The 11805-nt window shown below is 53.1% G+C and overlaps 1 protein-coding gene across 2 annotated transcripts; it reads left to right on the top strand.

The window, feature by feature from the left end:
* The first annotated feature begins 3571 nt into the window (after nt 1-3571).
* Nucleotides 3572-11339, top strand: CDC42EP5 (CDC42 effector protein 5). Of its 2 annotated transcripts, none has more exons than XM_063599643.1 (3): nt 3572-3832; nt 4574-4714; nt 9676-11339. In XM_063599643.1, the coding sequence occupies exon 3, from the start codon at nt 10818-10820 to the stop codon at nt 11262-11264; it is 447 nt and encodes a 148-aa protein (XP_063455713.1). In that variant the 5' UTR covers nt 3572-3832; nt 4574-4714; nt 9676-10817; the 3' UTR covers nt 11265-11339. The 2 variants fall into 2 exon arrangements, with proteins under 2 accessions (XP_063455713.1, XP_034802351.1); XM_034946460.3 differs by having other exon boundaries at nt 3580-3832; nt 10818-11339.
* Nucleotides 11340-11805: the final 466 nt, after the last annotated feature.

Below are 11805 nucleotides of genomic sequence, written 5' to 3'. Positions count from 1 at the left end.
CTGGGACACACCTCTCTCTTCCTCCCTGTTGGCTTTCCCAGGCTGCTGCCAGGGTATCATCCAGAGTTCCTTTCCCTTTTATTTCTCCATCGTTGCTGTTCTCGGCCGCTTTCTCCCAGGCCTCTGCCCTTCCCGCTGTTCCATCCAGAACCAGCCACATAATTGGTGGGGTCTATTGCAAAAGAGAACTCAGGATCCCTTCTTCAAAATGTAAGGAATTTCAAATTGGTGACAGCTGAGCATTAAAAGAAGTGTGGTGGCCGGGCACGGTGTCTCATTCCTGTGATCCCAGCACTTTGGGAGGCCAAGGCGGGCCGATCACCTGAGGTCAGGAGTTCGAGACCAGCCTGGCCAATATGGTGAAACCCCGTCTCTACTAAAAACACAAAAATTAGCCAGGTGTGGTGGCGCATGCCTGTAATTGCAGCAACTCAGGAGGCTGAGGCAGGAGAATCGCTTGAACCCGGGAGGTGGAGGTTTCAGTGAGCTGAGATCTCACCATTGGCACTCCAGCCTGAGCAACAGATAGAGACTCTGTCTAAAAAACAAACAAAAAGGCCAGGTGCAGTGGCTCACGCCTGTAGTTCCAGCACTTTGGGAGACTGAGGCGGGCGGATCACCTGAGGTCAGGAGTTCAAGACCAGCCTGGCCAACATGGTGAAACCCCGTCTCTACTAAAAATACAAAAAGTAGCTGGGCGTGGTGGCGTGCGCCTGTAATCCCAGCTACTGGAGAGGCTGAGGCGGGAGAATTGCTGGAACCCGGGAGGCAGAGGTTGCAGTGAGCCAAGATCTTGCCTTTGACACTCCAGCCTGAGCAACAGAGTGGCTTTGTCTCAAAAACAAACAAAAGAAGAAAAGTGCAGGGCCCTCCGAGCATGGGTCACTGGGCAACCCATGAAGCTGGCCCTGCTTTGGCCCCGCCCCCTCCCAGGACCTGACCTCTGAGGGGCCCTGTGGTAGCAGAATAGCCCCATCCACCCCCGCACATGCAAGATGTCCACGCACAAATCCCTGCGACCCGTGAATAGGTCTGCAGATGCACTTAAAATTGTGGATCTTACGTCAGGGAGATTATCCTGGCGTGATGGTTAGTTGTTGTTGTTGTCGTTTTGGTTTGTTTGTTTGTTTTTTGGGTCTCGCTCTATCGCCGAGGCTGGAGTGCAATGGCGAGATCTCAGCTCGCTGCAAGCTCCGCCTCCCGGGTTCAAGCCATTCTCCTGCCTCAGCCTCCCGAGTAGCTGGGACTACAGGCTCCCACCACCGCGCCCGGCTAATTTTTTGTATTTTTAGTAGAGACGAAGTTTCACCGTGTTAGCCAGGATGGTCTCGATCTCCTGACCTCGTGATCTGCCCGCCTCAGCCTCCCAAAGTGCTGGTGCTGGGATTACACACGTGACAAATAGATCTCTTATATACATATCTCTTTTTCTTTCTTTCGTCCTTTTTTTTTTTTTTTTTTTTTTTAGAGCGAGTCTTGCTCTGTTGTCCAGGCTGAAGTGCAGTGGCTCGATCTGGGCTCACTGCAACCTCCGCCTCCTGCGTTCAAGCGAGTGTCCTGCCTCAGCCTCCCGAGTACCTGAGACCACACACCACTGCGCCCAGCTGATTTTTGTATTTTTTTAGTAGAGTCAGCGTTTCACCAAGTTGGCCAGGCTGGTCTTGAGCTTCTGACCTCAAGTGATCCACCCGCCTTGGCCTCCCAAAGTGCTGGGATTACAGGCGTGAGCCACTGCACTTGGCCTTTATATATATCTTAACGTATGTACATAATACGTGTAATGAACCACTGGCACATGCTACACACGGATGAACCTGCTTATGTGAAGGAAGTCAGATAGGTAAGGCTGTATGATGTGTGATTCCATTTATGCGAATGTCCAGAAGAGGTAATCCATGAATCAGAAAACAGGGGAGTGGTTTCCAGGGCCTGCAGAGAGCGGGGCATGGGAGTGACCGCTTAATAGGGTTTTCTTTAGGGGTGATGAAAATGTTTGGGAACTTGATAGAAAGGATGGCTACACAATTACCAGTGTACCAATTAGGTACGTTCCATTGGGAATGTACTAAATGTCACTGAACTGTACACCTTAAGATGGTTAATTCTGGCCCGGTGCAGTGGCTCACACCTATAATCCCAGCACTTTGGAAGCCGAGGCAGGCGGATAACCTGAGGTCGGGAGTTCGAGACCAGCCTGACCAACGTGGAGAAACCCCGTCTCTGCTAAAAATACAAAATTAGCTGGGCGTGGTGGCAAGCACCGGTAATCCCGGCTACTCAACAGGCTGAGGCAGGAGAATCGCTTGAACCCGGGAGGTGGAGGTTGCAGTGAGTGGAGATCGTGCCATTACACTCCAGCCTGGGCAACAAGAACAAAACTCCGTCTCAATTAAAAAAAAAAAAAAAAAAAAAAAAGGTGGTTAATTTTATGTTATGTGAATTTTACATCAATAAAAAATACTTAATAAAAGTCTGTAACATATATATATGCATATATATACATACATATATATATATATATATATATATATATAGTTTTTCTGATTACTGAGTTTCTGGTGACCACTGCCCCCTCCCCCCTTAAATTTTGCTGTGGGTGCTGAGTCCTGACCTGCTTCACTCCATCCCCTGCAGGGACCCCAGAGGGAACTTTCTAACACCTGGATCTTTCCCTGCCATCCCTCTGCGGTCCCCCCAAGCCTGCAGGGCAAACTGAAGCTCCCAGTGGCTTTCAAGCTGGCTTCTCCAGGCAAATCAAACTCCACCTGGCGTCTGAGAACCCTCTGCCCCACCCAGCTTCCCCACTCTGCTCCGATATCCATCCTCCTCTCCTGGGCTCCATCAACTCTCACTCATCCTTAAGACCCAGCTCAAGGCTGCTTCCTGTTATCGCAAATTGACTGTCTTCTCTCCAGCACTACAACCCCAGCCCCAGCTAGGGGTAAAACCACTGACCTAGCCTCCCACCTGGGCCTCCCCTTTCTCTCACTGAGCTGCCTCCTACCTGGGCTTCCCTCTCCCTCTCCCTCTGACCCTGACCCAGGCTCCAACCTGGATCTCCACCTCCCTCTCGCTGACCCAGCCTCCCACCTGGGCCTCCACCTCCTTCCCACAGACCTAGACTCCCACCTGGGCTTCCCACCTTCTTCCCACTGAGCTGCATCCTGCCTTGGGACTCTGCTCTCCCCCTCCGCTCTCTCTCCCTGCCCGCACCGCCCTGAAGGAATTGCCCTAACACTCAAACCTCACTCTCTTGTCATCAATAGACACTGGTGCTTAGAATGAGATATGAGCTTTCTATGACGGAGTGGCTCCAGGCAGGGAGGTTCATCTAGGGGACGCCGCAGCAAAGCCAGAGCTGCCCCTCTCAGACACCCTCCATGCTCTTCATCCTCCTGCTGCTTTCACTGTCTGACCTCCCTCTCTTCTCTCTTTCTTTCTCTCTCTCCCTCTCTCTCCATACAGCTGCAATCTGGAAGAAATTACTCTTCTAAACAGCCAGACTTCCCCAGTTTCAGGAAATTCCAAGCTGTGCAGGGGAGGGGCCAGGCTGGGGGCGCGCCCTGTCCAGCCCCACCCCCTCTGCCAGCTCCCCCTGCACACTTAGTCCTGGCCTCCTCCCGCCCCCACACTCCGCCCAGAGGGGCCTCAGCTTTTCCACCACTGCTTTCTAGTCCTTTAACTCCTAGAGGCAAACTTTTGGGGGATAAGAAAGCCTGGGAGGGGCCTGTGCCAAAACCCTCTCTGCCTGGGGACTGGGCGGTGATTCCGCTTCTGCCTGGGCTCCTGCCATGGCCCCCGAGAGGGGCTGACACTTTAGCTCCCGGTGCAGGTAAAGGGGCCTTATGCCAGGGCTTGCCAGGAGTGGGGCCTGGACTCCTGGGTCTGAGGGAGGAGGGGCTGGTGGTCTGGACTCCTGGGTCTGAGGGAGGAGGGGCTGGGGGTCTGGACTCATGAGTCTGAGGGAGGAGGGGCTGGGGGGTCTGGACTCCTGGGTCTGAGGGAGGAGGGGCTGGGGGCTGGACTCCTGGGTCTGAGGGAGGAGGGGCTGGGGGGTCTGGACTCCTGGGTCTGAGGGAGGAGGGGCTGGGGGTCTGGACTCATGAGTCTGAGGGAGGAGGGGCTGGGGGGTCTGGACTCCTGGGTCTGAGGGAGGAGGGGCTGGGGGCTGGACTCCTGGGTCTGAGGGAGGAGGGGCTGGGGGGTCTTGACTCCTGGGTCTGAGGGAGGAGGGGCTGGGGTCTGGACTCCTGGGTCTGAGGGAGGAGGGGCTGGGGGCTGGACTCCTGGGTCTGAGGGAGGAGGGGCTGGGGGCTGGACTCCTGGGTCTGAGGGAGGAGGGGCTGGGGGGTCTTGACTCCTGGGTCTGAGGGAGGAGGGGCTGGGGCCCTTGGCTTTTGGGTCTGAGGAAGAAGGGGCTGGGGGCCCCTGACTTTCGGGTCTGGGGTGGGATTAAGAAAGCTGAGAGCTAGGACGCCTAGGACCTGAGGGCGAAGGAGGAGGTGGCTCTACGGACCCGGATGCCTGGCTCCTGAATCTCCCTCCGGGTTCCACATGACACTTTCCTTACCAGGTGCGAACCCGCCCGGAGGAAGAAGGAAGGCGCGGGCCGGGGATTAGGAGACGGAGGCGGACTCGGAACCAGGGAACCAGGGGTCCGGGCTAGAGCTGGAGTCGTGAGCGCGCGCCTGCCCCGCTCTGGGAGGACCGCGAGGTAAGGCGCGGTGGGGGACAGGGGTCCTGGGTCCCGGTCGGGAGGGAAAAGGGCCGCTGAATTCCCGGCCGCAGCCACGTGGCTGCAGGAAGCGCGCAGTGAAGCCCACGCCGCGCCGGGGGTCTCCCCATCTGGGGTCCCCCGACCCCGCTGCACCGCAGCTCCCACGGGTCTGAGAACCAGTCGGGCCGGATCTAGAGTGGGTTGTTATTTCCGTCCTGGCGGGGCCGGGACTGAGAGAGGACAGAGGTGAACCAGCTGTGCCCGCCACCCTGCAGCTGGAGCCGTGGCCCTGCCCCAGCAGGAAAGAGAGGGGTGGGCGGAGGCGGGGGGAGAACGCGCGGCCCGGGCCTCCCCGGGCTCCACGGTCGCGCCCCGCTTTCTGCCTGTTCCACGTTGGTCACAAACAACAGCCCCTCTGTCCCGAGCCCTGGCAGCGTGAGGGACTTTTTCCGAGCATGACCTCATTGCTTTAAACACAATTCAACCAGAGGGAGGTCAGAGGCTTCTATTTAAGAGGACACCCAGGCTGGCAGAAGTGAAGCGACTTAGCCAGGGTCTCAGAGCTAGGGCGCAGAGGTGGCATTCGAAAACGACTTCCAACTCGTTGTTCTGGTCTGGACTGGAGAGGAAAAAAGACAATCAAGGGTGTCAGAGGGAATCTCTCGCCTTCATATCAAATCAGAACATTATTATTATTTTTCTCATGGGGTGGCATGCCCGTAGTCTCCTGCGGGGAGCTAAGAGTTCGTCTGGATTCCACATCTGGCGCGCAGCATTTGCTACTGTGTGACCCAGGGCAAGTGACTTAACCTCTCTGTGTCTCAGCCATCGCGCATCTGTAAAATGGGGTTGTCCTGAAGATTAAATAAATTAGTTCATTCATGGGGAGGCACTCAGGCTGGTGCCTGGCCCAGGATAAGCACTTGGGAAATAAAATTTCGGCACCCTCAGTGTAGTCTTTCTTCCCTTTCTTTCTTTCCTTCTTTTTTTCTTTCTTTTTCCTTCCTTCCTTCTTTCCTTCCTTCCTTCCTTTCTCCCTCCTTCCTTTCCTTTCTTTTTCTTTCTCTTTCTTTCTTTCCTTCCTTCCCTCCTTTTTTTGCTTTTTTCCCTCCCTCCCCTCCCTCCTTTCCTTCTCCCTCTCTCTCTTTCTCTCTCTCTCTCCTTTTCTTTTCTTTTCTTCTTGAGACAGGGTCTCTTTCTGTTGCCCAGGCTGAAGTGCGGTGGGACGATCATAGCTCACTGCAGCCTCAAACTCCTGGGCTCAAGGGATCTTCCCTTTTCAGCCTCCCAGGTAGCTGGAACTGCAGGTGCATGACACAGCACCTGGCTAATTTTTTATTTTTATTTTTGTAGAGAGGTCATCTCACTTTGTTGCCCATTCTGGTCTCAAACTCCTGGGCTCAAGTGATCCTGCTGTCTCAGCCTCCCAAAGAGCTGGCATTGTAGGTGTGAGCCACCGCACCCAGCCACAAACAAGAGTTCCAACCCCTGTTTTTTGAGGAGTAAACTGAGCTTTAGGTTGAGGAAGCCAGTTTGGGATTGCACAAGAAGGAAATGGCAAAATTTGAGCCCAGATGTGTTTGATGTCAGAAACCAAGACTTTATGTGTGTTGCCAGGTGCTGAAAAGTGGTGGCAACGGATAGGGCAATGGAAGGGGGATGCGAGATGCATACTGGGAGCTGGGTCTGACCAGAGGCAGGGGCTGAGAGCTGTCCACGAGTCAAGAGGCAGCAGAGAGTGGAGGCAGCCAGCTCTAGACACTGGAGTTCCCTAGAGCTGGCTTTGTGATCTTGGTCAGTCACGTCCTGTCTCGGATCACCCATTTCCTTCTCTGGAACACTGGGAGAATGATCCGAGGTGTGACTCCATTGAGCATATGTTAATTGAATGTTCCCTGTGTGCTGGGCACTGTGCCAAGACTTGCAGGGACATATCCCTCCACCAATTCTTGCAAAAGGACTGGGAAGTATTAGATTAATATCATGCCATTTTCAAGATAAGGAAATGAGGTCAGAAAGGTCAAGTAAGTTGCTCAAAGCCACAGAGCGATCAGCACAGCGAGATTCAAACCTGTGCAATGGACTTTCTGAATTCCACTTTTTCACCTCTGACTCACAGCAGAGCAAGTGCTGAGATCATAGGCTCTGTTAGCAGCTAGGGAGGATTTTTTTTAAAACTGTGGATCCAGAAGATACATTAATGAGCTGAGCTCAACATTTAAAAATAAAATAGATTACAATAGAAGATATCAGAGTAGGGGCCGGGTGTGGTGGCTCATGCCTGTAATCCCAGCACTTTGGGAGGCCGAGGCGGGCAGATCACGAGATCAGGAGTTCGAGACCAGCCTGGCCAACATGGTGAAACCCCATCTCTACTATAAAATACAAAAATTAGCCAAGCATGGTGGTGTGCACCTATAATCCCAGCTACTTGGGAGGCTGAGGCAGGAGAATCACTTGAACCTGGGAGGCGGAGGTTGCAGCGAGCCGAGATCGCGCCATTGCACTCTTGCCTGGGTGACAGAGCAAGACTCCATCAAAAAAGAAAAGAAAGAAAGAAGGAAGGAAGAAAGGAGAAAGAAAGAAAAGAAGGAAGGAAGGAGGGAGGGAGGGAAGAAAAGAAAGAAAGAAAAAGAAGGAAGGAAGGAAGGAAGGAAGGAAGGAAGGAAGGAAGGAAGGAAGGAAGGAAGGAAGGAAAGAAGGAAGGAAGGAAAGAAGGAAGGAATCAGAGTATCTACCACGTTGTAAGACAAGTAAGTATTGGCCGGGCTTACTGGCTCACACCTGTAATCTCAGCACTTTGGGAGGCCAAGGCAGGCAGATTGCTTGAGCTCAGGAGTTTGAGACCAGCCTGAGCAACATGGTGAAACCCCATCTCTACAAAAAAAAAAAAATACAAAAATAACACTACATGGTAGCATGAGCCTGTAGTCCCAGATACTCAGGAGTCTGAGGTGGGAGGATCGCTTGAGTCTGGGAGGCGGAGGTTGCAGTGAGCCAAGATCTCACCACCGCACTCCAGCTGGGTGACAGAGTGAGACCCTGTCTCAAAACAAGACAAATCTTGTTTCTTAAAATTTTTGTTTCCATTATGGGGAAGGAGAGAGTGGAGATTGTGTGCTAGGTAACGATAAAAATATATTTATTCATCTAGGTTGAGGTCAGAGAAATTTGATAAATGCTGCAGAGGTAGTAAATCAAAACTGGTTTCCCCATGGAAATCAATGTAAAGAGTGTGTGTGTGTGTGTGTGTGTGTGTGTGTAGGCCAGTCTTCAGAATCTAGCCATCTACAATTATTTTAAATCCCTTTGGCTTTCATTTTCCTCCATATTATCACCAGTACTTCCCAGGGTGCCTGCTACGGTGAAAACAATGTCAGCGGCTTTGTCTTTCTCATAGTGTTCTATCCAACCTAATTTTTGTTCCACAATTATTGTTAGGGAAATATTTTCCCCCCAACGCTAGCATTACCCATTGGTTAGCACTATTACAAGTATAGTTTTCTTTGATCAGACTTTTCTATGTATCCTGAAAGGAAGGTAGTGTTATTTTATTTATCTTACAGATAGAAAAGTAGACAGGGAAATAAAGTAATTTATTCCAGTTCATACAGCTGGCAAAGGGTAGGGCTTCAACTGAAATAGGTTTTTATTATTGCGATAACAGTGACTGTTAAAACAAAAGTACAAGGTCATCAAAGTCCCTCCCAGAAGTTCCACACAAAACACGCAATGACCAGGATATGGGCAGACTCTGTGGCTGCGTTTCTATTTCACATTGAATTTAGGCCAGGCGTGGTGGCTCATGCCTGTATTCCCAACACTTTGGGAGGCCAAGGCAGGCGGATCACCTGAAGTCATGAGTTTGAGTCCAGCCTGGCCAACATAGTGAAACCTCATCTCTACTAAAAATACAAAAATTTGCCGGGCATGGCAGCGCACACCTGTAATTCCAGCCACTCAGGAGGCTGAGGCAGGAGAATCGCTTGAACCCCAGCCTGGGCAACAGAACAAGACTCTGTCTCAAAAAAAAAAAAAAAAAAAAAGAATTTGGTGCAGCTATGGGCAATAAAGCACCTGGTTTACAATGCAGATGCTGCCAGCTTCAAATTTATGCAATTCTTCCCATTTTTTTAACATAGGGCTTTTTTTTTTTTTTTTTTTTTTTTTTTTTGAGACAGAGTCATACTCTGTCACCCAGGCTGGAATGCAATGGCGCGATCTCAGCTCACTGCAACCTCTGCCTCCCAAGTTCAAGCGGTTCTCCTGCCTCAGCCTCTCAAGTAGCTGGGATTACAGGCATGCACCACCACAACCAGCTAATTTTGTATTTTTTTTTTTTAGTAGAGATGGAGTTTCACCATGTTGGTCAGGCTGGTCTCGAAGTCCTGACCTCAGGTGATCCACCCACTTCGGCCTCTGAAAGTGCTGGGATTACAGGTGTGAGCCACCGTGCCTGGCTAGGGAATTTATATTATTATTATTTTAGAAAACATACGACATCATATTGTTAGGTTGTAGTCTTTCAAGATCAGGTACAGTTGGCCAGACATGGTGGCTCATGCCTGTAATCCCAGCACTTTGGGAGGCCGAGGCGGGCAGATCACGAGGTCAGGAGTTCGAGACCAGCCTGACCAACATGGTGAAACCCTGTCTCTACTAAAAATACAAAAATTAGCGTCTCAAAAAAAAAAAAAAAAAAAGATCAGGTACAGTTGCCCCTTGGTAGCAGTGATGGGATTGGTTCTGGGACCCCTATGGATACCCAAATATGCAGATGTTTAAGTCTCTTATATAAATACCCTAGTATTTGCATATAACCTATGTACATCCTCTTCTGCACTTTAAATCATCTCTAGATTACTTATAATGCATAATACAATGTAAATGCTTTGCAAATAATTGTTATATTGTTTGAAACTTGTACTCGTTTTTTATTACTGTATTTTTTTCCCCAGTATTTTTTATCAGCAGTTGATTGAATCTGCTGATACGGAACCCACAGATACCAAGGACTGTAATTCAAATCATAAAATGCACCCTAGGCAAAGCCCACCTGGGCCTCTTCCTCGTGTGCCTGGTGGGCTCTAGGCAGGATCTGCTTTGCTTAATGGATAGAGTCAGCCCTGTCTTCAGAACAGGAGCCTGGGAATTTCCATTTTTGACAAGCTGGAGTTTTCTTTTTCTTTTTATTGAGACAGGGTTTCACTCCTGTTGCCCAGGCTGGAGTGCAGTGGCCAATACAGTGACACGATCTCGGCTCCCTGCAACCTCCGCCTCCGGGGTTCAAGCGATTCTCCTGCTTTAGCTGGGATTACAGGCATGCGCCACCATGCCCCGCTAATTTTTGCATTTTTTATAGAGATGGGGTTTCGCCATGTTGCTCAGGCTGGTCTCCAACTCCTGGCCTCAAGCGATCCGCCCGCCTCGGCCTCCCAAGGTGCTGGGATTACAGGAGTGAGCCACCGCACCCGGGCCAACAAGCTGGAGTTTTCTATCAGTCAAGTCTGGGAAGCACTCTGAAGGGTTTCTGAAATATTTGTTACTTGGCCTCTAGGAAGGCTCAAGTATTCGCTCTCAGGAGGATCGGCATAGCGTGGTGTTCATAGGCATTCTGGAGTCAGGTTAAGCAAACCTCGATCCAAATGTGAGCTCAGCAGCTGTGCCCATGGGACCTCCTGGAGTCTCATCTTACCCCATCTGTGAAACGGGAGGCTGGGCGCGGTGGCTCACGCCTGTAATCCCAGCACTTTGGGAGACTGAGGCGGGTTGATCACCTGAGGTCAGGAGTTCAAGACCAGCCTGGCCAACATTGTGAAACCCCGTCTCTACAAAAATACAAAAATTGGCTGGGTATGGTGGCGGGTGCCTGTAATCCCAGCTACTCGGGAGACGAGGAGGAAGAATCGCCTGAACCCGGGAGGCGGAGGTTGCGGTGAGCCGGGATGGCGCCATTGAACTCCAGCATGGGCGAGACTCCGTCTCAAAAACAAAAATCAAAAAACAAAAAAACGGGAACCGTCCCCCATCGTCCTTTGAGCAGTCGCGTGGCTGCGAGCCCCGGGCTGGGGCCGCGCTGACCCTCCCGTGCCCCTCGCAGATGCCCGTGCTGAAGCAGCTGGGCCCCGCGCAGCCCAAGAAGCGGCCTGATCGCGGCGCCCTGTCCATCTCCGCGCCGCTCGGCGACTTCCGGCACACTCTGCACGTGGGGCGCGGCGGCGACGCCTTCGGGGACACCTCGTTCCTGAGCCGCCACGGCGGCGGGCCGCCCCCCGAGCCCCGGGCGCCCCCCGCGGGGGCCCCGCGCTCCCCACCGCCGCCCGCCGTCCCGCAGTCCGCAGCGCCCTCGCCTGCCGACCCGCTGCTGTCCTTCCACCTGGATCTGGGGCCCTCCATGCTGGACGCGGTGCTGGGCGTCATGGACGCGGCGCGCCCGGAGGCGGCTGCCGCCAAGCCCGACGCGGAACCCCGCCCCGGGACGCAGCCCTCCCAGGCCCGCTGCCGCCCCAACGCGGACCTCGAGCTGAACGACGTCATCGGCCTCTAGGTTCCCTCATTCCCCGCGCCCTTCCCGCCCGGCACCCCACTTCTGTATACATAAACGGCCAAGGTGTGTGCCCGGGCTCTGATTTTTCACTTTGCACGTGGAAAGGGATGAATGATAGGGTCCTGGCGCCTCTGAGAGCCGGAGGTGTCACCCGGAGGCCTGGTCCGGGTCCGATGATTGCCCTGGGGTGGGGGTGCGGCTCCTTTAAGAGCGCCCGAGGGCGTGGCCAGGCGGTGCCCCTGGCAGAGGCGGTGGCTCCCGCAGTCCCATTCGTCAAATACTGTGCGCCACCGCCAGCCGGACGTGGTCCTGGGGCCGGGCCAGACTCAGCCACCGCGGGGCCAGCCGAGGCGGGGCTGCAGAGTGCTGCAGCCCCAGGAGTCCTTCTGGCCCTGAACGCCTCAGGTGGACTCCGACCCGGCGGAGCCGCCGTTTACTCTGGGAGCGGCTGCAGAGGGAAGTGTCTGAGAACACTTTTAGAGCAGTAGGGGCCTGGTCTCCGTGGGGGAAGGGTCCGCAGGCATCTTGGTTCTTTAAGGCC

This window comes from Pan paniscus, chromosome 20 (assembly GCF_029289425.2).
Source record: "Pan paniscus chromosome 20, NHGRI_mPanPan1-v2.0_pri, whole genome shotgun sequence".
Classification (NCBI taxonomy): Eukaryota; Metazoa; Chordata; class Mammalia; order Primates; family Hominidae; genus Pan; species Pan paniscus.
The sequence above is the reverse complement of the archived record's forward strand: the minus strand, read 5'-3'. Positions and strand labels throughout refer to the sequence as shown.

Excerpts from the sequence above, each read along its gene's own strand:
- CDC42EP5 (XM_063599643.1), top strand. The coding sequence starts at position 10,818 with ATGCCCGTGCTGAAGCAGCTGGGCCCCGCGCAGCCCAAGAAGCGGCCT.